Below are 26,038 nucleotides of genomic sequence, written 5' to 3' on the forward strand. Positions count from 1 at the left end.
AGTGGGGCAGCAGGAGGTTTGCAGACATTCCTGCAGCTGGGGAGAATTCTGGGGGTGGGTCTGACCTGGCCCCGGAGGCCATGCAGGGGAAGAGGAAGTCAAGTCTTATCCTCCCCAGCCCAGCCGGAACTAGCAGCTGAGCCCGGCGCAGGGTAGGAGCCATCAGACGGATCTTCCCAGTCCTACCCCTTGCCCCACAGTGATTTAACTCTCTGCTGGCTGCCCTGGGCACCCAAAACATACTGCTGGGAAGGGTCAGATGACTGCTCTTGTGGCTTCCCTTTGCTTCCCCGTCAGAGAGTCCTTTTTCTGCAGGGAAGCAAAGAAATCTGTGGGGGACATAAATTCTGCATGTGCACAGTGGTGCAGAATTCCCCCAAGAGTAATACTGAATATGTATTTATTTAGATTTAAGAAAGATGCCTTTACAAGAGCTCTAGATACCCTGACACTTAATTTTACAACTGCACAAAACAGCCACTAGCAAGGCCATTGCTGTGAAGACATTTGCCTGCCCCAGGGAAATGGCCTGGAATAGCTACTGCAGAGGGAGCTGTTTTGCAAGAGCTGGGCCAGAATAGCTCCTGTGAGGATGCTATTCCAGAAGAAAAGACACTGGGTTTAGACCAGCGGTTCTCAAACTTCATTGGACCGTGATCTCCTTCTGACAACAAAAATTACTACACTACCTACTCCTCTGGGAATTCTGTGCCAAAAATTTAAAAATTCTGCATCAAAAAATTAAAAATTCTGTGCACAGTATTTTAAAATTCTGCAAAATTCTGTATATTTTTGTCAAAATAACACACTATGATCAAGTTGGTTTCAATTATTTTGGTAATTTATTTAAACTACAATACAATGGATGGAGAATGGGAGTGGGGAGCATTGGAGGAAATCACCAAACCCCTCTAATAGTAATGGAGCTAGTATTGATCCTTTACTTCTAGTTCTTAGTCAACAAATATATGCCGCCATATGCTCAATGTTACATCATAGGCAACTGAAGAGCAAGTGAGGGCTGGGGACCCAAACTCACAATTTATACTGACCATCTCCCAAAAGGTAAATTAATGGAGCACATTTTTTCAGTCCAAAAGTTTAGACCAGTTCTAATCACTAAAGCACCATAAGCATTTATAAAGCCACACTGTTCTTTACAACAAGGCTCCTTTACACCACTCTGGCAATGTAAAGGAACCTTAACATTTTTACACTGGTTTTATACTCCTGGGGGAATTCACTAAGAACAATGGGAACAATTCACTAAGCAGGCAGGCTGCTACATTCTGCTCTGCCTGAGGGAACAGAGCCTGCCCCTCGCCTGCATCTTCAGAAACACCCCAAAGCCCTGCCTATCCATGCCGAGCGTGCTGCAATAGGGAGCCAGAGGGAGAGAGCATCTCTCTCTCTCTCTGTCTCATGCAGAACTGCCCAGGCCCGGTGGTGATTTACATCTCTACCAGCTACTATGGGTGCCCAAACCAACCTGCCTGCACTCATAGGCACCGACTTCCACTGTGCCTGGTGGGTGCTTGATCCTGGCCCTGCCCCTGCATCGCCCTCCCCCTGCTCCTATTCCACCCCTTCCCCAAAGTCCCCACCCCCTTTTTGCCCCCATTCCACCCCCTTCCCCCAGGTCCCTGCCCCACCTCCTCCCCTCAGTGTGCTGCACCCCTGCTCCTCCCCATCCCTTCTGGAAGCACCTGGCTGGAAGTGTGGCAGAGGAGCGGGGATGTGGCATCCTGAGGTGGGGTGAGGGGAGCCTGGCTGCTGGTGGGTGCAGAGCACCCACTCACTTTTCCCCATGGGTGCTCCAGCCCCGGAGCACCCACGGAGTCGGTGCCTATGCCTGCACAGCTGGAGAGGTGGGGCACATGACCGCTCTTGTGGCTTCCCTTTGCTTCCCCTTCAGAAGTTATTTTGCTGTGGGGAAGCAAAGAAATCTGCAGGGGGAATGAATTCTATGCAAGCGCAGTGATGCAGAATTCCCCCAGAAGGGGGGACCAAAGACTGAGCCCACCCTAGCTGCCCTGTCCCGGGCGGGCAAAGCTGAACCCAAGGGCTTCTGCTCTGGGCGGGAACTGTGTAACCTTAGCCCTGGACTTGCTGAGGCCCAGGGCCAACACCAGCCTTGGCGACCCCATTAAAATGTTTGAGAACCCGACTGACTAGGCAGGGAGCCAGGCCGCCACAGCTAGTCGAGGCCATTCCCTGGGGAAGACAAGGACACACGTTCTTCGCAGCATTAGCTACGCGCGAGTGGCGGGGGGCGGCTGCAGCCCACTAAGCCCTCACCCTGGCAGAAGGCTAAAGCCAGCTCCCCATGGCCTCGCCAGCCCCGTCCTCCTCCCTCTGAGCCGCTGGCAACCGTTTCCATAGCGACCAAGGCCCGCCGCAAGATGGCGGCCGCGCTGAGGCGGCCTCCGCAGCGTTTGTCGGGCAGCCCCTGCCCGCCATGATCACTGCTGTTCTCGGGGCGCTGCTGCTGCTGGGGTCTGAGTGCCCCACGGGGTGGGCCCAGACCCCGGCCCCGCCAGGGAACCCCGGTGGGTGCTGTTGGGGCCCTGGCAATTATTGGGGGGGGGTCTCCCTTTGGCCCGGGGCGTCTCCCGCCTGGCTGCCATCCTCGGGGCCGCGGGGCGCTGTTCTGTTCAAACCCTGGGCAGGCCAGGCAGCGGATGAAGCGCAGACACCTGTGTGGGAGAGGCGGCCCAGAGACTATTGGGGGTGGGAAGGGGCAGGCAGTGACCCATGTGAGAAGTGGGGGGACACGTTGTGGGGGAGGGTTGCCAGTTTTGGTTGGACTATTCCTAGAGATTTAATCACATGACAATATTTAATCCTTGGAGACTTCAGGCCAATCCTGGAGTCTTGGCAACCCTAGTGGGGGGGGAGTGAGAAGGCCCAGAGCCCTGTGAGGGAGGTAGGGGGAGAGTCCAGAGAGTCCCATGGGGGAGGCAGAAGATGGGGTTGGTGGAGCAGTGTGGAGGGGTCCGAGACCTGTGGGGGAGCTAGGAGGATGGGATAATGGGGTGGGGTCAGAAAGACCACTGAGGAGGCAGGGTTGGGACAGTGGGGTGGGGTTACATACACTCTAGGGAGTGGGGTGTACAGACTGAAGATTAGTCAGACCCACAGGAGAAGCAGGAGGGGAGGGACACTGAATTATGGCAGGGGGCTCATAGGGGCAGGTGCTGGACAGGTCACGGTCTTGCGGCTCATGGGAGAGGCAGTGAGAGTTAACCTATGACTAGTGGGTGTTTATATTTTTTGGAGATGGATTGCATGGGACTATTTGGTCATAGAGAATGGGGGACAACAAGGAAGGGTCAGAGAAGGGCAAGGTCTCTCTCGTTATGGGTGTACTCTAGTAATCAGGCTTTCAGAAGTGACTCTTCAGTGTGTGAAACCAAAGGTGCTAGTCCTGCCTGGAATATGTTAACATTGGTAAATGTTACTGGATACTAGAGGTTTATTTTGTAGGTTGAGTAACCATACTTTTTTAGGATATCAGAACTTTCTTTTTAATATTAAGCAAAGGCTGCAGACAAGACTCCATAAAATACATGTGTGTCCGGAAGAGTAAGAGAAATTTGGAAATAGCCCTCCCACAATCCTTTAGGGTTTTTTTGTTTGTTTGTTTGGGCTAAGTTTAAATGACCTGTTGAGGCCTTCAGGGAGATTTGAGTGTAGAAAACAAAAATCTGGTGGGCTACTATTCTCTTGGGCTCTATGAGAAACTGATCTTCGTTTATTTTTAATGATTTAAATTAAACTTAGAATGCCAGGGGAAAAAAATCAAGTTGTGTCCACCCCATTTTGTAATAAATATAAGATATTGAGGATATTCTGAATATTAATACCAATTTGTTTTTTTGTTTTTTTTTTAGTCTTTCAGCCTTCTTTTATCCACATGTCTGGGCCCACAGTCAGTTCATTTTTAGTGGGGAATTCAGCAGATGTTGTTCTGGCTGTAAATGTAATACATGTGAACACTGAGACAGGTGAGATGACTTAAAACCATTACTTTTAAAAATTACAGTCAAACAAATATTAGTTGAAATCTTATTTCCCTTTATGTTCCTAAGATGATTAGATGGAAAATTGTATACCTTGTTTTACAATGGCCTCTGTACTGGATGCTCCAGAGTACTCCCACCACTGACCAAATAAGGCCTTGATCCTACAACCAGCACTGCACAGAGCCCCATTGTCTCCACTGAGGCTTCATGTGGACATGGGACTCTACCAATGCAGCAAAGTGGATGGTGATTTAAATCACCAAGTGAAAAGCCTCAATTTAAATAATGGATTTTCATCAACTTTTCCATTTGTACTTCAGTAATTTTCTAAAGAAAGGTGTATTCTCAGTGTTTCATATCACCATTAAAACATATTGATTTACAACTAAATAGTCTTTACACTAGATTTGGTACATGTTTTTGCTACCTACAAAAGGGTACAGTATAACTTTATACATTTATTTAAGCAGCTATGTAGCTTAATATTTTCAGATTTTTAATTATACATTTTTAGTATGTTACAAAATGGTGAATAATATATTGCTTATTTACTAATATTGTGCCATATTTGTAAAACTTGACTTTCAAAAATTAGATGGTTTTCCCCTGCTTATTTCTTTATAGAGAAAAGCAACCTTTAACTCAAAGTTTTTGAAAGAGGCTCATGGATTCAGCATATTTTATTTTTTATTTCAATGTTATAAGAGATTATAAGTAGTCTAGGCCTTAACATATTTTGTATGAAATTCAGATTTAATTTAAAAAAGGTTTATTTTTAAAAAGAAAAAAATTATTATAATGTAAATAACAAAATTAAAACAAAAATTAAAACAATTTAAATAAATCTGTGATTTTTATCTATCCTGCCATATGGAGCCAGTTACAGGATTGGGGTTTAACTTTGCTCCATGTGTAGATGAGAATGACGGAAAGCAGCAAAACAAATTTTACCGTTTTTTTCTTTTAAATTTAGGAATGTTGCCACTTTCCCACTGCAGTGGGAGTAACAGATATGGTGAATGGAGTTTGAATGTTTCTCGTGGTATGGTACGTAAAATACTGATTCTTCACTCTAAAGGTAGGGAGTAGAAGTTTGGTGTATTAAAAGTTAATGTGAAGCTAATTTAATGGTAGCATAAAGAATTCCCATTTTTGATTTCTTCTCTTCATCTCTTCTTGGAATAATAATTCTTGTGGACACTGAAGATCCCATGACATTTTTCATAAGAGTAGGGATTTAGGGGTATAGTATATCCTATGTCAAAATTTAACTCTGTCATGGTGGTTTCCTGCTGCCCTCCCCTCCAGAAGTAGATGCACTTGCTATCTGTCTGTAGTTTGTGAAGGGGATTGAGATCTTTTGAAAGGTGTTATATAAGAATGAAAGGTGCTATGTAAATGCTAGACTATCACTTTTATTTATTCTTATGAATTCTGGAATTTCTGTGGGATACCATGATTTGCATTGCTTGTGGTCAGCCAGAAGTGTTTCTCTAAATTGAGGCCTTGATGGACAGCAAAATTAGTCCAATCCACAGCTGTCAGGACTCTATAAGAAACCAAACATGAATTCTTTTGCTTGTTTTAGGTTTGTGCATGTAAGTTTTGAGGTAGTATAATTCATTTAAGTGTGAGCAAACATCTGTGTAGATATCTGCATACATTTCACAGCTTTGTTTACTTGCAAATCTCAATGCAGATCTTTGTCCCATACAAATATTCTTTTTGATACAATGATATACAGAGGCTTCAATTATAACGCATGTAGCAGAAGGGATACATGCTTGCCCTGCACAAAGCTGATGCAGGATATAACTAAGTATAATCTAGTAAATTTAAAAATAGCTGTCAAACTTTAACTGATATTTTTCAGAATGTTTCCAAAGTGACAGTAACCTTGATGAGAAACCTGCAGTTGTGTTTGTCTAACACAACTGATTGCTGCATGGAGCCACTTTGCATTGTTGAGACTCTTCAAGTTTCTGCTTGCCGTGGTTCAACAGTGTTGGCAAATCTCCTGATTCAAGCTGAAATATATGCCAACTCTTCCTTTACAGGAAATGTGTCAGGTAAATGGTTAGGTAGTTAAAAAGAAATCAGTATCTTGGCTGGTTCTAGTTTCGTTTTTGAATATTTGTATGTATTCCTTGGCACTTCCCAGTGTGCTAACTCTTGTTGCCCCAAACTTTAATGTATTTATAATTTATAGACAAAAGATTAAATCAAACCAACACATTCATTAACATCAGTTGCGCCAGCTAGCATTTCACCCCATAATTTTTTTTTACAGTTGTATCTTTTGGGCATTTGCAAAATTGACTTAATAAGGTAATTACAAGCTAAACTACCTTTGCAGTTCCATTGCTTGTGAGGCAAACTAGTAGTAATTTTTTTTTTTTTTTTCAATTAATTATCATTATTTTTTTTAAACAGAAGAGAAGTGATGATTAAAATATATTGATGTGGATATCTAACGTCTGATTTATTTTAGCAGTCACTTTCCATCTGTTCAGTTTTAATGGAAACAGGATTATTCTAATCTTTTAGGTTAGACATGTGAAGTTGCCTGTTAGAGGGGAGTCCTTAGTGGGTTTGATTGGGGTGGGTTTGGCCCAAAATGTAAGGTAATTGGAAAACTGGAGACAGGGCAGCAATAAAAGATCCTTGGTACTATTTGTCAATATTTAAAAAAATAAAATGTATAACGTAGGAATAACCTTTAATGCCTACTTTCTCTTTTTAAAAAAAATGTTGTCATATAAATCTGTTAGTGGGATTGCAATGCAAATGAAAATGTTAATTTTATGGCCTAACTTTATTTTATATTATGCTTTTATAGAAAATGCAACAGTCATCCCAAACCAAGTGTTCCAGCCCCTCGGCTCTTGTCCTTGTAACCTGACAGCTGGAATTTGTGATATTCGTTGTTGCTGTGATCTGGTACTGATTACACATTTAATTTTTAAGTTATTCCCTTTAAAGTTTTATGTCACCAGTACTCTTAGGGAAATACAGCAAAGTCCACTAAAATACCTGAGAAATTATTTGTTAAAATACTGTGGATTAGTATCAACTGTCTGTCTTTGAAGAGTAAGTACATCACTTTAAAACAATATAAATAGGGGCCTTCAGTCACTAGAAGTGTCCTAAGCACTAAATTTCACTGGAAACACTGTTTCTGTTATTGCCCTCTGGTTTTTAATGATAGAATTTTAAAAAGGGAAACTTGATATAGTGAAAACGCTTAAAAGGCCATACTCCGCTCAAATGTTATGGCTCTGCTAAATGTGTTATGGAATACAACATTTGTGTCTGTTTTTCCATTTTAATCTTAACTCCTCATAGTGCTAGGAGACACTTCTTAAATAACCCTGGTATGTATATCACCTGCCATGAGAGTGCATCCTTGGTGAAGCAGAAAAAAAGCCCTGTCATGTTAAACGACTTCCTTTTTCTTTTTATTTCAAGGAATGCACGCCAGATTTGAAGCAGTTGTTCAGTGGATCATGTTTTGCTGGAGTGTTTGGTGGGAATGTAAACCTGCCTTTTGACCAATTGTGCTCTGTTCAGACAACGAACAGTGCTCCTGACTGGTTTCCCTTCTTGTGTGTACAGTCTTCTCTTAACAATACACCATTTCTTGGCTACTTCTACCATGGCTCTGTGTAAGTTTTAATAAAAAAAAGTCATCGTGAATGTATCGAATAGTTATTATATGCCAAAAAAGTTATGCCACTTGTGTAATGTGAATAATGTTGTTTACAGGAACTATCCAGAACCAACATTTTAAAATATATGCATTATTTAAGTTTTATAGTAAAACGTAACTGTGTATGGATTTTGAGGTAATATGAAAGAGGGAGATTTGAAAGAGATAATGAGTAATTATTTGCATCGGATAGGTGATACACTAATCATTTATCTTTTTAAATTTGTTTGCAGTTCTTCATCTCTAGTTCCTTCATATAAGATTCCTTTGCAAACTGTTCCAGAAAAACCTGTAAGTGGTTACAAACAAGGAGATCCAATTATGACGACAGAGAATGAGTATTTTACAATTCGTCAGGTAATAGCTTCATGTTAGCAGTATTTGGCTTTTGTTTTTTCTTTCTTTTCCTTATTTGTCAGTCTCACTGTCCATCTGTCTCACTGTATAGGAACAAAGACAGATACAAGCAATTCTGTGACTAGCTGTTTTGAACTGGTGAAATACACTTTTCAACTAGCACAAAATTCACATTCAAAAAATAAACATCGTCTTTCTACCATCAATTTTTTCTCATATAAAATTAATATTTTGAATTTAACCAAGAAAAATACACTGTCAAGAAATATAAACAAATTTGGCATGACTTAAAATTTTTAACTCTGTTGCTTTTTAAATTTTTTAGGGGTTCTTAACATATTTTTGTATTTTTTATATTCCCTGCTCTTTAACTGAAAACTTTGTTTATTTTCTATTACCTCAACTACCCAGGCTTTTTCTAATTTTCTTTACATTTTAGAATTTTAATTTTAGAGTCACTGATTGTAGTTGGTCTACAAATCAGAGTGAAACCTTGAATTATATTGTAATATTATTGAAAGCCATGTTTTAAAATCTGATTCTTTTTATATAAATCATTTGGTCTAACAGCTTGCTTGTTTTGAGATAAGTGTAGGTGGGCATAGTACAGACACCGTGTGCAATGAAATAGCTGTGTGCTTTTTAGCTTGAACAGTGGAGCTAGAATAAATTCCATCTTCATATTCTTTTCTGTTGAACTGCATGCAGCGATCCATGGCTGGGCAGTGTGTTGGAAACGCCCCAGTAGCATTCCTTCAGAATTTTGATGTTAAATGTGTTACTAGTCTGTCAGCTTACAAGGAAGGATTGTCTCATAATGTGATGATAACCAGTGGTACTGGAGGTATGTTGTGTTTGCTTTGACAAAATGTACTGATATTGATTTAAGAATAGATATAGTAATCTTAAAGTCCTAAGATTGACAATATGATATCCTGCATTATTTTTGTTATGATCTAACAACTTCTCCCTTGCAAGGCGTTTTAGCCATTCAACTGTTGACTGACTGGTTATTGTGGCAAGCCTCCTGCTGTAGGGTCCCCAGATTCAGGATATGAGACTTTGAGCTTGGGCTATGACTTCCTCAGTTTCCCCTCTCCCACCAAAAACAGATTTTGACCCCCCATCAAGAGCATTCCTTTCATGTATTCATACTGTTGTAAGAGCTTTTTTTTCCCCCAGCCAAGGGCAGACACTATCCTCCCTTTAGAGTTAGCCATAAGTGGCTTCTCTGTAACACTTTGTTCTCCTAGTGTAGAAAGCATTTTCTCCTGGGTCTCAGATATAGTTACATTACCCCCTGGCCATTGTGCCAGCATGAGGACAACATATCTTAAGTTGTTTGCCAATAAATTTCCAAGGTAAGACATTCTCTTTACACTGTAAAATACTCCCCCCACCTCACTTCTTGTCACATGTTGCACTTCTGTGGGAGTATATTAATCCTTCAAAACACCATACGTTATCATTTAATGAGAAAGATCTGATTATAATTAGAAAATAGAGAGTGTCAGTATCATTACTGCTCTTCTGAAAATGTGTATTATACAACTAGTGGCTTAAAGTGTCTGGGCCTAATTCAGTCTTCCTGTTGTACTTGAGTATCTGAGGGCATTGCTTGGGTCTGTTATATCACTCTGGATCTTAATAGAGCAACTCAGCAAAAATAGCTTAATTTGTTGTGTCATATAAAGCATGCTCTTTCAGAGGAACCTGTTGTGGTGTAACGACTGTATAGTCTTTTACTGAGAGCTGCTGGTTTATTTTCTAACTCATTCTTTTATAGTTTAATAAATTCTCTATCTTGGATGAGGAAACAGTATGAGGCTGTGTCTCATTTGCTAGTTAGACTTGCTGCATTTACTGTTTTTCTTGTCAGACGCTGTCCAACAAAATGTGATCTATGGGAATGTAACTGATGTACGTAACTTCATCACTAAACCAGGTATGTTTTCTGTACTCATATTATTCTTACCATTCTTAAAGAGACAAGGAGTTGATGATTAAGTTAAGATGTTAAAAGAGATCTTTGCCATTACCTGAAACTTAAAAAAAAAAGAAAAAACAAAAAAAAAATTATTGTGCTATGCAAATTGAAAAATATTAGTCTTATCTATCTCCCTTTGAAATCTATGTAAAGAAGTCTATTGACTTTAGTGGAAGTTGTATCAGACCTCTAGTCCTTATACATCTTAGCCAGTCGCAAAAGTAATTTTATAGAACAAAAAATGAACAGTTGTAATGGAGTTAAGATGTAAGGATCCCTTTGGCTATATTTAAAGTTTACACTCAAGTATAATAGTTGAGCCCCATCCACATGCAGATGTATAGATTGGTATTTTGAAAGACCTCCTTTCTTTCAAAATGTATCTTACAGCCAGTTGATCTACACTTTCATGCAGAAGATCTCCAGGCTAGAAGAGTGCATCATAGATGCTCTGAGCTGGCGTGGTATCATAATAACTAACCACTAAAACTGAGGTGTTTTTGTTTTTCAAAAAAAGTTAGAATGAAGGCTGTTATGCCCAAGATTTTGTTAAAGATAATTTTTTATTGCATTCTATAGAAAATCTTCCTTAAGGCATAATAACCTCTTTCGTTAGTATGGATTCCATCATTTGAACTGTTCTTTTCTTTGCAGAAGACATTCAGTCTACTGAGGTTTTATGTATAAATGTGACCTTTGCAGAATATTATATGTTCATATGGAAAGGCAAGACAATAGAGGAAATAAATGTCACAGTCCTCATTGGAGAATTATGTGATGGAGGTACTGTAATGCATCTCTACAAAATTGCTTATTCAGAAATAGTTTTTTTTCTCAGCATAGAAGTTTTGTGAAAAATACTTTAAATCAAACATCAGAAGACAATGCAATTTGAAATAGAATTTTCCATTGGGCTAAGAAGAGCTGGGTGGTGTCTGGTTGGTATATTATTTGTTTTAGTTAGTTATTAGAATATCAACCTCCAATCATTGATTATGTACTATTTATACAAAAAAGGCATGTCAGTGGCCTGCATTGCTGGATTTGAGAAGCTTCACAGAAGGTGTTAATTAGCTTCTGAAATCATATAATCGTATATGAGCATGCACAATCCAAGAGTGTGGGTCTAAATGGCAGCTGCTGGTTGATGTGTATGTCAGTTAACAAGATTTTTGTGACTGGGGCGGGGGGAGAGGGAGTTTAATTTTTGATGCAATTGCTTTTTTAAGTAACAAAAATATTGCAATGGACTACTTTTTTGCTAAGAAATTATTTACTTTTTTTCTTTTAATAGAAATACTGACACAGAGATTTTCAGTAAACTTTGTAAGCTTCAATAGTACTAATACAACAGAACTATCTGGGAATCCAGGTAATACTACTCTGTTTTATTTTAAGCTTCTATTGGCTGATGAGGGAAGGAAAAAAAACTTTTTATTGACAGCCATAACCAGTTGTGCCCAATTTTATTTCTTATATCCCTCTCATTTCGTCTTAATGTTGATCATCACAGCCTTCCTGTTTTCTACCCTGCCACTGTTAATATTGGTAATGCTGAAAAGTATCATCAGATATTGTGGAACTAAAATATTAGGGTCTGATCGTGAAAACACTACCAGGCATAGTGCTTGCTACTCTGAGTATTCCCATTGACATGATGCATTAGCAGTTTTCATCCTAATGCTCCCTTGAATGTTGAATTAGAATCTTACTCTGTGGCTGCATAGGAAGATAGAAGAGAAGAGGCTGTCTTTGCCCTCTTTCCTCTCTTCCATAGTGCAGCCAGCTAACGCAAGGTAGAATTTGGCTCTTACTGTTTTCTGAAAGTCGTTAATACTCTTTTTTGTTTGAAGTTAAACCATTCTTGCTGTAATTAAAAGTTCTGTTTAGATGTGAAACTAAGCACCTAATCAGTCAATTAGGGTTCCCCAACACGTTTAGAATTGTAGGAGACCATACTTCTAGCAAAATGAGAAGGCTTCATGATTATACTACTAGGCACTTTTAGAAAGTATTTTATAAACACTAACTAATCCTCACAACACTCTTATGAGAGAGTAATTGAGACTAACTAGAATACCTAGCTCTTATGCAGTGCTTTTCAGCAGTAGATCTCAAAGCGCTTTACAAAGGAGTTCTATATCATTATCCCTAAGGTCACAGAGTAGCTAGGGAGCCAAGATTAGAATCCAGTAGTTCCTAGCCTTCATTTCTGAACTCAATTCACTAGACCATGGCACCTTTAAGAACTTGGGGGAGTTTTATGTATTACAAAAATGTTTGTCAATGCTGATTAATTCTTATAAAACTTTTACAATTTCTCTTTCTGTGTTTAGGTTACCAAGTTGGCAAACCTGTTAGAGCGGTAAATATTTCTTCTGATACTGTTACCACTCTAAAACTTTGGCAGCCAGGTACTACCTTTTGATATGCTGTTTTAATCACAACTGCAATATAAACCAAAAATATTCTAATTTTATTATGTTTTGCTTCATTTTTTTTTATGTTGGCCTTCCCAGACTGCTCTGAGTTGCTAATCTAATGTTTCTTGGAATTTAGATAAATACAATTATTTATACAAGTATAAATCAGATTTCCCTGTATCATAATTATATTTTATATATAGTGCTCTTTCTTGAATAAAAGACCACTACTGAAATACTGGAAAAATATACTAACAGGTAATATGAAGTATTGTCATTTATATGGAAGTGCAAGACATACGCAATAAAACAAAGAATTGAAGAATCTGTAATTTTTAAGATGCTACAAATGAAAATGGATGGACACTTAAGATAAATAGAATTTTAGTAGTACTGTATTTGAGCTAAACTGTTTTAGCATTCTAAATCAAAGTAGCTTTCTACAAATTTGCAAGCTAGAGACTGAAAGGTTGATATTAGAAACTCAAATGGATGTTTTCATTTTGTAGTTGGCAATGGTTTGTGTACATCAGCAACTTTCACACCAGTTCTGTTTGGATTAAATTCACTATCTGGATGCATTTTAGAAGTAAATATTAATGAAGATTGCAGTCAGTTAAGGTGAGGTATATGTGGGTTGTCCTGTCCTCCTATTTCTCCCCCCCCCCCTTTCATTTGTGGCTTTAAATATTTATAGAACTCTTATCTTAGCATTCAAAATAAGAAACCGATGCACTTTAACTAATTAGATATTATTATAGTGATGGGTTTTTGTTTTGTCTTACTATAGCCGATGCTGCAAAACAGTTCCCATACAAGCCTCTTATATCCATACATTCATATTTTTCTAATTACCAGTATGTAACTTTTGGGTTTGAAAATGGCTATTTTTAGAGCCTTTTTAAAGGGGATTTTTTTTTAGTAGTTTCAGCAAAATCTTTAAAGTTGTTTTGGAGTTGGGAGAATGTCAATAAAATTAATTTTCCCCATTTAAAAAAAAAAAAGACCTTTTTTTTTTTTCCACTGGAATAACTCAAATAGCTGAAATTTGGTTTTTTTGTTAAGTGCCTGTACTGAGAATTTTGAAACTTCAAACTACTAATAAATATCTCTTGTTAAAAATCCCCATGGGCCCCCATTTCTATAATCTCTGAGGACTCCACAATCTTGAATGTATTTATCCTCACAACACCGTTTGGAGCTAGGGCAATGCTTTTATCCCCATTTTACCGATGGGAAACGGAAGCACACAGGAAATCTGTGAGAGAGTTGGGAATCAAACCTAGGTCTCCAAAGTCCCACACTAATGTTCAAAGCACTGGACTAGCTTTCCTCTCTAGGGATGGGTACTTAATTGCAACAAATGCTGGATACCCTTGTTTTACATCTCATTCAGAAAATGGCCCCTCCAGTAGCATAGCAACTCATTGCATCATGCCTGGGCATGGAGTTTACTGGTTCAAAAGGAAGTGTGTCACCTTACTGAGTCATCCGCATCAATTCCAGCAGCACTTGGATTTTCATATTGGATCTCCTGTACAAGTTCTGACAAGATCTAATTTAAAATCACAGCGCAGGATGGTATAGATGTGGGTTTATTTGTAATGTATTATAACATGAGTGTTTTGCAGGGAGGATGTAACTGATAGACTTAATTCATTAATACAAGCTACTCATGTTGGGAAGAGAGGCAACTCAAGTTACAGTGATCTAAATGACTTGGTGGAAATAATACGTAAGTCAAAGCTTCATCTTGTTATCTGTATCTTAGATTAATATATATTTTAGTTTTACTTTAAAATATTCTAATCACATTGTAGTTTCTCTTATAAAACCATAGTAAAGGTGTATGGTAACTGATTTAATTTCAAATTATGAGAAATCCTCTTTTTCTGTGTACATGCAATGCCATCCCCCCCCCCCACATTAAATATAAATACTGATACTGTGGAAAAAAATTATGACAATGAGGAAATAAAAAATTCCAATTTATGTCATGTGTACAGATTGGTAAAATTTTATTTTTACTGTCAATCTCAGCATTTCATGTGGAACCTCTCTTTTATCCAAGGAAGAAAAGACATTTTTGTTATATTCCTATGCAGTATTTATTAGTATCTCATTGCATCGTGATAATGTTTAAAATATGTTTTTTTTAATTTTTTTTTCAAATCTAAGTAACTCAGTTTTCCTGAATAGGTTTAGATCCACCTAATCCTAGTGCAAATGCAAGTGTTGGAAATTTGAACGGCATCTGCTCAGATATTCCTGCTAACCTGAATATTCACATAATCACTGCTGATGTGGGTGCAGTAGAAGGGATTGCACAGGAAGAGATACTCGGTGTACAGATCAGGTACAGCACAATCATGGTGGTTACTATATTTCATTAATATTGTATTCAAATATAGTTGGACACTGTTGGGTAGATGAGACCAAAAATATGTAGATTTAAAAAAACAGTTGCTTACAGGTTTTTCATGATTATCTAGGGTTTTGTTTGAGTTTCCTCTTCTCCGTAGTGTTTGCAACCCAAATCCAGCTGCTCTAGTACATAATCAGTTTCGCTTTCTGGTTAACTTGTTTTCATTTTCAAGGTGAGATGTGCAAAAAGTAAATTACTGGTGAAAGATAAAATAGATTTATTAAAATTGAAACAATTTAAAAAAAATGTCTCCTCCATTGTTGCTAGCAACAGCAGTAAGGAAATGTATTACTTTAAAATATTATTTTAACCTGACAGTCTTTTTATTAGCAGCCATGTTTCTCTCTGGTTATAAATAACTTTACTTGTGTAACTTCACTTAGTACACATTTGTAGCAAACTATATATTTGAAAGCCTGATAAGTGGAAAAACTCCGGAAGAAAATAACCAAAACTCATAAGTTTCAAGTGTCAAAAGCTCACGTTAGGAGTAAGTTTTATACATTCCATCTCATTAGATGAAGATAATATAAACCTTTATAAGTAAAATTTTCTATTGTGTGTATGCCAAAGTTGTGACAGCAAAAAAAAAAAAAAAAAAAGGCATTTACCCATTGTCCATGCAAAATGACTGGAACCACCAATAGATCGGAGTGCACTGTTGCTTAGGGATCCTACCTGACTGCTATTCTGAGTACTGGTCATAGCTCTGATACTGACTGACTGAGTTACCCAGGGCAAGCTATTTAACTTCTCTGCAATTCAGTTTACTGCTAGGTAACATTGGCATGATACTTACCTGAATCACAGTGTGATGTGAGGCTTCCATCAATGTTTATTAAATGCTTTGTTAGCCACGATGAAAAGACAATATAAAAGTGAAAAACATTTGTATTCAACTCAGTGTATTGAAATTTTAATTAGGATTGAGGAGAGTGATATTGCCCAGCTCTGATTAAAATAGAGAATAACTAATAAAATTATGAAAATGCAGTGCAAGAATACAACCATAGGTACACTGTAAATATTATTAAAAAACCCTTTATAAGATCAAATAGATGTCAAAGAGTATATATTTCCCACATAAATTACACTGATTGTATGTTAATTTTCTTTCAGTTTTTCAACAGTGATATGGCAATTCCAATGTGGGATTATCTGTGAAAATAAGTCCAGTTCTCTTCCTATCACTGCTTCAGTCCAGTTTATTAAAGTACCAGCTCAACCACCCATTCCAATGACAAGGTAACTTTTTATAGAAATCAGATATCTAACATTGACTATGAAGAAATGGAGTACTTGTGGCACCTTAGAGACTAACAAATAAATAATTATTTGTTAATCTTCAAGGTGCCACAAGTACTCCTGTTCTTTTTGCGGATACAGACTAACACGGCTGCTACTCTGAAACCTATGAAGAAATACCAAATTAAAATAGCAATAATAAAATAGTAAGTTTGGTTTGCCAGAAAATAGTCATTAGGTTTGAGGCCTGGTTAGACTGCACTGAATCACAGCGGTTCTATCAGTTAAGTGTCAGTTTCTGTGAAGTGCCTTAAATCCCACTAAATCAGTTGACTCTCAATGGGAGTTGAAGGGTACTCAGCATCTAGGGCCTCATCCTACAACGTTTACTCATGTGACAAGTCCCTCAGTAGAATTATTTGTGTGAGATTCACTCAAATGGATAACGGGTGCTGAATCAGCCCCTAAACTGACACTTGTAGGTACATTCAAACAATTACGTTATTATTTCTAAAGCATAGTGTTTGTTCTCTTGCTACTAGAACCATAGAATTATATATGGAAAGGTCTATTAGGTCAGCCCCAGTAAATCAAGCTTGTTTCTTATAGTAAACTTTATATTGCTTTGTCCAGTCTAGTTTTAAATTTCTCAAGAGATGAGACTTTCTTTCAGGAAACTATGTTATGGACTAAAAATTCTTACCATAAATAATTTTTTTCCATTATATTCAACCTAAATTTTCCCGTCTCAGTTTCATCCCAGTTCTTCTGGTTTAAAACCCTGGTACTACCCCGAAAATAATCCTCTTTGTTGGTGTAAATCTGTGCTCATCACAAGAAGGAACATTCCCTTAAATCATCCCATGGCTAAAAATGAGAGAGATTGATCAGAAAGGAAGTCTTCAGGTTTCATGCTCCTGTTTTAATTGATCTTTCATGAAAAAATAGTTTCATGAAGAAACAGCTGCAAGATTATTTAATCCAAACAGCTTTCTAATTTGTTTTTCCCTTTATTTGCACTGGTGCCTGGTTGTACCATAGTTACAATTTAAGTTTTTTTTTAAATTGTGTTTGTAGATTTCAGATTAACTATACAGAATATGACTGCAATCGAAATGAAGTTTGCTGGCCACAACTATTTTATCCATTGACATGGTATTACACAGGTAAAAAAGTAGTATGTGTGGAGTACAATGTATTATCAGGATTTCTTCAAATATTAAAAAAAAAACAGTTAAATTACATGATGCTTTGTAATAGGGAAGTGAAGTTCTCCTGTCTTTTGGAAATTGCGAGCTGTAAAGTATGTTTGTTAAATTGTTCTTTACGGTCCATGATTGGATTTATATTGTATCTTGGCAGATAAGTGGGGAAAAAATGAAGAATAGTTACCAGACTCAGTACTTTGTCAGTTCGCTTGGGGTTTATTGCTATTTTTAAAATGTTGTTTTAAGGAGAGTAAGGTTCCTTTTTTAGCCCCTTTCAAAGCTCTCTATCCCCCTGTGGGGGGTCGACGACTCACTAGTGCAGCGCCTTCTGCTGATCGTCCTAGGGATTAGCTCTTCCAGCCCAGAGCGCCCTCTGCAGGCTGGTGTCTTGCCTGCCACTGGCCCCCATGTCCCTCCCGGACCCCGGTGTCCTTTTATCTTGAGAGAGTGTCTCTCTTAGTCTCTGGCCCTCAGCCCTCTTATAGGGCCAGCTGTGGCCTGATTGGGACATGGCCCCACCTGTGGTTGCTTCCCCCAGTCAACCTCGCATTTCTCCGCCACAGCCCTCTCCAGGTCTGCTTTAACTCCCTCAGGGCAGGAGCGGGGTGACCACCCCACTACATCCCCATTCTGTTTAGTTTTCTTTTCTTTCTGGCCAACCTACTTTATAAAAAAGAATGCATGGCTTGCTCTATAATACTGGCCTATTAGTCTGTCAAGTTCTGTATTCTGCCTTTGCTTGTAGCATTTGGCAACTTTCAGCTAATTGGGTTAGGAACTCCTGTGTTCCAATCCAGGCGTTGCCATTTTGGTAGATCAGTTAACTTTTCAGTTTCTCCATTTGTAAAAGATGAGTATGATCTGCTTAATAGGGGGTTGCGAGGATTAAATAGCTGATGTTTGTAAAGCACACTAAGGGTACGTCTATACTTACCTCTGGGTCTGGTGGTAAGCAATCGATCTTCTGGGATCGATTTATCGCGTCTTGTCTAGATGCGATAAATCGACCCCGGAAGTGCTCGCCATCGACGCCGGTACTCCTGCTCCACGAGAGGAGTACGCGGAGTCGATGGGGGAGCCTGCCTGCTGCGTGTGGACCCGCGGTAAGTTCGAACTAAGATACTTCAACTTCAGCTACGTTATTAAGGTGGCTGAAGATGCGTATCTTAGTTCGAAGTGGGGGGCTAGTGTGGACCAGCCCAAAGGCACTGCTTCTGCAATGAGAACTGCAAGGGTACAGAGGACTACTGTTCTCAGCACAAGATTGAGGCCTCAAGTTGTTTTGTACTACATTATTTTATTCAGGTCCATGTTCAGTTGTCTTCTGTAGCTTTTTATCTTTGCCTAATTTTTAATTCAATATAAAAATAAAACTTTAGGGCCAGGGTTTTCCTATCCTTATATTTATTCAGATTTTTTTTTTCTTTCAGGAGAACCATACTCTCAGTGTCTTGCCAAAGGCTTGATACTGGCATTTTTCTTTCTACTCGCAGCTGTTCTGAGTAATCCTTGGAGCAGAATCCTTAAAGTGTGAAATAATACTACAGTTTAAAATTTGAGAGTATAAAGAGAACCATTTTATTAATGTGTTTTTTTACACTTTTGTATTCAACCAATGTTTCAATAAGTAGTACTTTTATTATAAATCTTGTGGAAAAAAGTAATTTCTGGATTTTGTATATTTTTATATAAATACTCAGATGTAAAATTAATGTCTGTTCTATATAGAAAATGGTTGTATTAGGTTTTTTAAAAAAGAATCTGTTAATTAAGGGCTAGATCCTGTAAATGGATCTGCCAGAGGGCATTCCTGTGACATTGATTTAGGAGGTGCACTGCATGGGTGCAGAAATGTGCTTGGGTGGATTCATACCTAAACTGTAAGACGTTTGAGTATTTACCGATAAAAGATAAAAACTTCAGTTAATGATTAATTCAAGTACACAACTAGTGTTCTCTAAGCAATTTAAGATTGAGCTTTACAGTTAATTTAGTTTTTCCATTTTGCTGGATCACTCTGGAAATAAATCATTTGGAATAGTAGCAATAATCCCAATGGAGTTGGTTTCCCAAATGCCTTATCTGACTTACAGTAGTAGTCACTGTGTTTATTTCCCTTTGTAATGATAAGTGTTGTTTAAAAATATATCTGCAAAGGAAAACAATTTCTCCTTCTGTACATGTTAACAAGAAGTATTTTTTTAAAGAAAAGAATTGGCTGTTTTTTATTTTCTTAAGATAGTCTTGTTTTTCTTGCTTTTGCTGGATGACGCCGTGGATAACTAGTGTGGGAATGTGATGTTCTCAACTTTCCTAGGACTGAGAGTCACCTTTACCCCTCTAGTGAGAGAGAGGCTTGCTTGTGCTAAACTGGGGGTCATTGCCTTGATACCACTAATCTGTTAGCCATCCAGACAATCTTCTCTGAGTCATCCTAGCCCTTACTCTGTTTTACAGGTTAACCTTAGGTGCATTCCAGTCCTCAAGCCCCTCTGAAGAGTTCCCATGTAGTGTTCAGCCCCTTATGCACTGAATACTCACAGAAAACAGTATACACACCAGCTTGACTGATTCAACTCAGCGTCAGCTCCTTGTACAATACTTCAGCACTGAGATATATTTGTAGTGAAAACAATCATAAGTTTATTATCAAAGATCAAGATTCAAGAAATAGGGAGTAAGGATAATAAAACAAAATCAATACATGATTTCTAGAGACTAGATTTAACAGGCTAACCTCCTGGCTAGAACAGTTTTTTCTCAACCAAAACCTCTTGCAGACATAAATTCAACCTCCTCCCCCCACCTTCACAGGTGACCTCTTTACAAATATATATATACACAAACTGCATGTTGTGGTTTGAAATAGATACATTTAGAAATATGCAGTTACTGCATAAAAGCAGGAATTAAGTCTAGGGTTTTGGTTTTTTTTAAGTGGGATATATTAAAAATTGCCAGGAACTAGCCTATTTTTCTGACCAAAGGCTCCATCTAGCCTGGTATCTTGTCTTAAACAGTGGCTTAACACCAGTGCTGCAGCAGGAGGTGACTCAGCTCTGCACAATCAACCTGGCCAATTATGCACTACACTGCCTGAAGATGGAGTTGTGGGTGGAAGTTCCAACTGATGATCACCTGCCTTGAAGAATAAAGATTAATAGATCATGTAACTTTTAGCCTTTTTTTAAACTCATCTGTATATAATTCTTTAATTGAAACTGGGCTCTTTAGTTTAGTATCTTGCAACTTGTTCTATAGGATAATTATGAGGTGTATAAAGCATTTATTTTCTTGTATCCATTTAAAATTTAAGTGCTCTTATCTTATGGGACATGATAAAAAATAAGTTTATTTATCCATCTAAAAGTATATAGTCTTTATAATCTCTCCCCACTCCTCTTTCTAAGCAAAAATAATTTGCTCTTCTAAATCTGTTCTTGTATGGAAATTTTGCCATCTGTCCTAGCTACTGGATCATTTTAGAGACAGAGTTGGGAGTATCTGTTTCATGCTTGGACAATTTGAATGGGATTGTAAAGAAAAATGATTGAGTAATGGATATGACAGAAAATATCTCAATTACTATTTTTATTCATATCTCATTAAAACACGTCTCAAAGTCTCATTTTCATAAGGGAGAGGCTTTAAAAATGACTGAATTTTCCAAGTTAAGGCGTTTCCTTACCTCCACTGGATGAGACTTGGAGGAGACCTGAGAGGTAAGGACAATCCAAGATTCTGAGGAAAGAAGAGGGAGGGCAGTTTATTTTTTGCTGATGAAGCAGATTTTCTGTCCTTGCATCTCCCTCTAAAGGGCTTGGGGATTTACTTTAATGCTAGTTTCAAAGTCCTCCCTTTTGGGGTGAAGGAAAATGTTTTGTAGTTTGCTGAGGACTGGATCTATTTGCCACATCCTTGGGGATTAATCAAGCCCACAACCATCCCTGATCTACATTTTCCAAACCCAAAGCTGGCTAATGAGGTTTTCCAAACCAAACTGCTGTTTTTCAGTCCCTTCTGTGTTAGACATAAAATAATAGGCCCAAACTTCAGTGGTTAATCTGAACTACCTTGAAAACTGGGGGGGGGGGGAGGGAATAAAATGTGACCAGATGGGAGCTGCCTCTGTGTCTAGTGAAACTTTCCATGTGGGTTGTCTCAATTGAAGGTGCCTTCAGTAGGGAGAAAAGATGTACTCTTAACTCGAGGTAACTAATACAAGATAAACGCCTAGTGAAGAGCGGGTAGTTGTAGTTTTCACACAAGTTAGCAGGCTCCCTACAGTTTTAAGGCGCCCTTCTCTGCCAAAAGCGTTGGGGTTTTACGAGATAACTGCCCCGGCTCAGGTGTGTGGCTGTAAATCCTGAAAGGAGCCAAGGCTCAGTAGTTTTCATCAGGCTGGAGCTAAGGGACATCAACCCCCTGGGAGGAGAATGGGGGTGAGCTGGCTGATCTCTGTGGTGCAGACACCAGGCGGTCCGGGGAACTCGTTGGAACGCTTCACCCCGCCTCGGGTAGTGAATTCTCCCTACACCTCGCTCCCCAGCCAGAGCGCCGAGCGAGCCCCGGCCCCGGCCCGGCTGGCGGCTGCTCTGAGAGGAGCCTCCGCCCTGGCCCCTTTCCCCGCGCGCTCTGCCGCTCGGCCCGGGGGCGGGGCGGAGGAGCGCAGGGCTCGCCGCCGCTCGGCCCGCGCTCCCCCGGCCTGCTGAGGAGAAGGGTTAGACACCGGAAGCGGCTGGAGTTGCTGCTCGCGGACGCAGGAGCTGAGCTCTCTCCATGGCCCCGGGGATGGGGGAGCCCGCCAAGGCCCGCGGGAGGCGGTCGCGCTACAGGGCCCGGTGATCTGCTTCAGCCCGTTTGGCGTGTGGGTGCCGGGTGGCCGCAGCCTCCCCCCCCTCTCCGGCCCAGGGCTCATCATGGGCTCCCTGTTCCGCAGCGAGAGTATGTGCCTGGCCCAGCTCTTCCTGCAGGCGGGCTCGGCCTATGAGTGCCTCAGCGAGCTGGGCGAGAGGGGCCTGGCCGAGTTCAGAGACGTGAGTATGGGCGGGGGGATTTCCTATTTCCTCCTGCCCATCTTCTCCGCCCGAGACACCCCCCGCTTCCTGTCCCCTTCTCCCCCAGATTCCTCCTCCTCCTGCCCCGTCCCCTCCCCTCCCCCGCGACTCGCCTTCTGACTCCTGTCCCCATTCCCCCCCCAATTTCCTCCTGCCCCGTCCCCTCCCCCGCCTTCTGACTCCTGCCCCCATTCCTCCCAATTTCATAGGGTATGTCTACAACTTCAAAACATTGATGTGGGAACGCTCCTGTGGCAGCGCTTTGAAGCGCAAGTGTGGTCATGCGCGAGCTCTCTCCCAGCTCTCCTGGTAATCCACCTCCACGAGGGGATTAGCTTCGAGCCTGTCTACACTAGCGCTTTAAAGTGCTCAGACTTGCTGTGCTCAGAGGAGTGATTTTTTCACACCCATGAGCCAGCAAGTTAGAATGTTATAAAGTAGACATACCCTAATAGGCTTCCAAGAGGTGGGATAATGCTTGGAAAATTGAAATAGTCACAGAGATGCTGGGTTGGGTGGCAACTCAAAGATCCACTTATGGTGTAACTAATCTCTGAAATTTCAACACACACTGGCAGATAAGTTTCCTCTTTATCTGTAGTAGCTCCATAATCTCCTGAGGCAGATCATAAATTAGAGATGGAGAAAACTGATTAAATAACTCACTCAATTTCCCTGCCACTGGAGGGAAAATTTGTGCATATGGCAAAACTACCTAGATTGGTGAGGGCCACCAATGCCTCTCCTCATCCCACAGTTGCTTTAAAGGGACTGTATGGGAAACACCCATTTAATTCTAAGGAAAGGTCAGCAAAGCAATGCCTCAAACCTTCCAAAGTGTGTCAACACATCCAGAGGAGATTCTTTCCTAACCCTGGCCTGGAGGTTATTTAGGCCTTGATTTTATAATCAGATCTAGGTGGGTGAACCCTCACATCCATGTGGAACCCCTTTGACTTCAGTCTTGGAGTATATGGTCTCAATTATTATGAATGCACATCCAAGTGGTAGGCCAGTGGAAGCATCTAAACTGTTTAAAAAGATGCAGAGTTCATTTTCTGGTCACATCAATATTGCTGACTCTCTTTTTCTGCCAGTTTTAAAGCATACCTGTTTCTGGAGGTATTCACAGAATTTCCTTAGCAGGTGAAACCAAGTCCCTGCCTAATGTAAAATAGAGGTGGTCAATAGCTAAATTTTGTTTTTTCTGTCTGATTCGTTGTGATTATCTGGGTGATCTTTGCTTAATGGCTGAAACTTCAGAATTTTATTCCAACTTCTTTTCAGATTTTTTAATTAGAAGTAACTTCTGAAGGGAAACTGGAAAGTAAAGATGGTAGATGGGAAGAAAATGATTTATAATAATAATTATTAACACTAAAACTGTGTTTAAAGACAACTTATGTCCTGTCATCCAAACACCGTTTTAGGGTCTGATTCTACAACTCTTGTTTTTGTGAGTAGTATCATTTCAAGTCAATGGGATTAATCCTAAAAGGACCACTCGCATGATTAAGGGTGTTATTGTCAGGCCCTTAATTTTTAGTGCTGCAGAGAAAAGGAAAACAATGGAAAATACTATACATACATATTTTCAAGCTGATAATACAAAAACCATGATGATAATTCCAACCCTAAAGTTGAATACACATTCATGAACACTGCACATACAATTTATGACATTGGGAGAGTAGCTTTTAGTAAAATGAAATTTTTGTACTTGAATTCACTTTCAGTTTCCTCTGAAGTTCAGTGACAAAACTCCCATTCACTGCAGTGGGTGTAGGATTGAATCCTAAATCTGTCTCTTTAATTTGGAGTCATAAAGGCACTAAATTAAAAAAATAAAAAATTGGAATGGTTTCTCAATTGGATGTAATTATTTTTACAGTCTGCTGAAAAAGAGGCAGAAGGTTTTTGATTGTTCTGTTTTAATTGAATTTTGTTGTTTGAAATCCCTTTACATCTTCCTAAATGAAGAGGAGCATCTGCTGGGAGGAGTTACCTTTTGTGGTTCTAATTCCAGACTACCCAATTTTAGTATCATAGCAACAGACTTCAAGTGACACAGTGCTGGTTGGCATTCATGGGCCCTGATCCTGCAAACTCTTACACGTTATTAGTTTCGTTGAGTTCATTTGGATTGTTCACGTTTGTAAAATTGTTGAGCACAAGTGTTTGTAAGATTGGGGTTCTAAAGTTGATGAACCAGTTGTGTTTGGAGGAATTACAGCTGTGATAAATATTTAATGAGTATTTTTCCTCCTTCACCCTCAGCTCAACCCCAGTGTAAGTGTATTTCAAAGAAAATTTGTGGGTGAAGTGAAGAAGTGTGAAGAAATGGAAAGGATACTTGGTAAGCTTTGTTTTAATATTTTAATTTCTCAAACTAATCTCTTAAGCTATGTCTTTACTTAATTAAAGTTTACTTAATCAGAGTACTACTACATTGGAGATCTTATTTATCTGTGTTCTTTTATTATGCTGATCACAACAGAATTTGAGCACTTTGAAATCTGAGACTTGCTTTTATATATTCTGTAGAGTCTATGATGGTTAGAAGTTTGGGAATCAGAATGGTTCAGCGAATAGGTCACTGTACTGAGAGTGAAAACAAATAGATGTTTCTTAGACTGGGTCTATGCTACAGTTGCTATGACGACAGCTACTGTGCTGCAGCTGTGCCATTGTAGTATCATAGTAGATGCTTCCTACGTTGGCAGAAGGGTTTTTTCCATTGGTGTAGTTAATCCACCTCTCTGAGAGATCAACAGAAGAGTTCTTCTATCGACTAGCTGCATCTATGCTGGGGGTTAGGTCAACCTGTGTATGTTGCTCAGGGTGTAAAATTTTTTACTGGCCTGAGTGACACAGCTAGGCCAATCGAATTTTTAGGTGTTGTCCAGGCCTTATTTTGGTATTGACACTTTGTGTTGCCTTGGGCAAGTCACTTAACCTCCCTGTGCCTCCAGTTCTCCAGCTGTAAAATGAGTTTAGTGATGTCTGTTTACCTTTGTAAAACATTATTTAAGTGCCCAGTAAATATTTTTAATAAAAAACTTAGGGTGGTAGAAGACCTTGCTAAACCCTATTGCTGATAAATTACTGCAACTGTTTCAACATAAATTCTGTTTAAAATTCTGGTTAAGGAAATGGAACTTTCTCTCTAGAATGAATTCCTTAGGAATTAAGTAGATTAGTGCACAAGGTGACCTTCAGCTATTGAACTTTCAAGCACTCCTGAAAAATAGCCTTCTGTGCCCATAATTACGTTCATGTGCTAGTAGATTAGTGGTAAGTAGATTTTTTTAAAATGGAGTTTCAACTTGCTTCCATTTGTTGTTGGAAAAATATCATAAATTCTCTTTATGGAAATGTTTTTGCTAACCTCTTATGAGCTGTTTGTTTAGGTCATGTAAAACTAGGGTGACCAGACATCCCGATTTTATTGGGACTGTCCCGATATTTCCTTGTTTGTCCTGCGTCCCGACCAACGTGCGGTCGGGACACTGGACAAACAAGGAAATGCGCCGGAGCCTGGAGCCCGGAAGTGCTCGAGCCCCCCCCCCCCCCTTCCCCCCCCCCCCCCCCCCCCCCCGCGC

General features: G+C 39.6%; 2 protein-coding genes and 1 long non-coding RNA gene across 5 annotated transcripts in view; 2 read left to right on the forward strand and 1 right to left on the reverse strand.

The window, feature by feature from the left end:
* The first annotated feature begins 2,388 nt into the window (after window positions 1-2,388).
* TCTN2 (tectonic family member 2) lies at window positions 2,389-19,616 on the forward strand. 3 transcript variants are annotated; one of them, XM_034790597.1, is made up of 18 exons: window positions 2,389-2,549; window positions 3,894-4,007; window positions 4,999-5,072; window positions 5,899-6,094; window positions 6,865-6,965; window positions 7,494-7,690; window positions 7,968-8,091; window positions 8,800-8,935; window positions 9,971-10,036; window positions 10,733-10,861; window positions 11,373-11,450; window positions 12,415-12,492; window positions 13,011-13,122; window positions 14,133-14,236; window positions 14,701-14,857; window positions 16,046-16,171; window positions 17,249-17,337; window positions 18,810-19,616. In XM_034790597.1, exons 1-18 carry the CDS (start codon window positions 2,459-2,461, stop codon window positions 18,911-18,913), a joined length of 2,076 nt encoding a protein of 691 aa, XP_034646488.1. In that variant the 5' UTR covers window positions 2,389-2,458; the 3' UTR covers window positions 18,914-19,616. The 3 variants fall into 3 exon arrangements, with proteins under 3 accessions (XP_034646488.1, XP_034646489.1, XP_034646490.1); XM_034790598.1 differs by lacking the exon at window positions 11,373-11,450; XM_034790599.1 differs by lacking the exons at window positions 2,389-2,549; window positions 5,899-6,094 and having other exon boundaries at window positions 3,901-4,007.
* LOC117887883 lies at window positions 7,927-15,858 on the reverse strand. Its single transcript, XR_004648224.1, has 3 exons — window positions 15,726-15,858; window positions 14,973-15,122; window positions 7,927-8,174 (listed from the first exon to the last, which is right to left on the reverse strand). It is a non-coding gene; the product is annotated as an uncharacterized LOC117887883 (long non-coding RNA).
* A 2,441-nt stretch (window positions 19,617-22,057) lies between the features above and the next one.
* Window positions 22,058-26,038, forward strand: part of ATP6V0A2 (ATPase H+ transporting V0 subunit a2) — a 34,785-nt gene continuing 30,804 nt past the window's right edge. Inside the window, exons 1-2 of the mRNA XM_034790595.1 lie at window positions 22,058-22,415; window positions 24,714-24,792. Coding sequence (XP_034646486.1) covers window positions 22,299-22,415; window positions 24,714-24,792 — 196 coding nt within the window. The 5' untranslated portion in view covers window positions 22,058-22,298. The remainder of the gene's footprint in view (window positions 22,416-24,713; window positions 24,793-26,038) is intronic.

This window comes from Trachemys scripta, chromosome 15 (genome assembly GCF_013100865.1).
Source record: "Trachemys scripta elegans isolate TJP31775 chromosome 15, CAS_Tse_1.0, whole genome shotgun sequence".
In the NCBI taxonomy this organism is placed as follows: Eukaryota; Metazoa; Chordata; order Testudines; family Emydidae; genus Trachemys; species Trachemys scripta.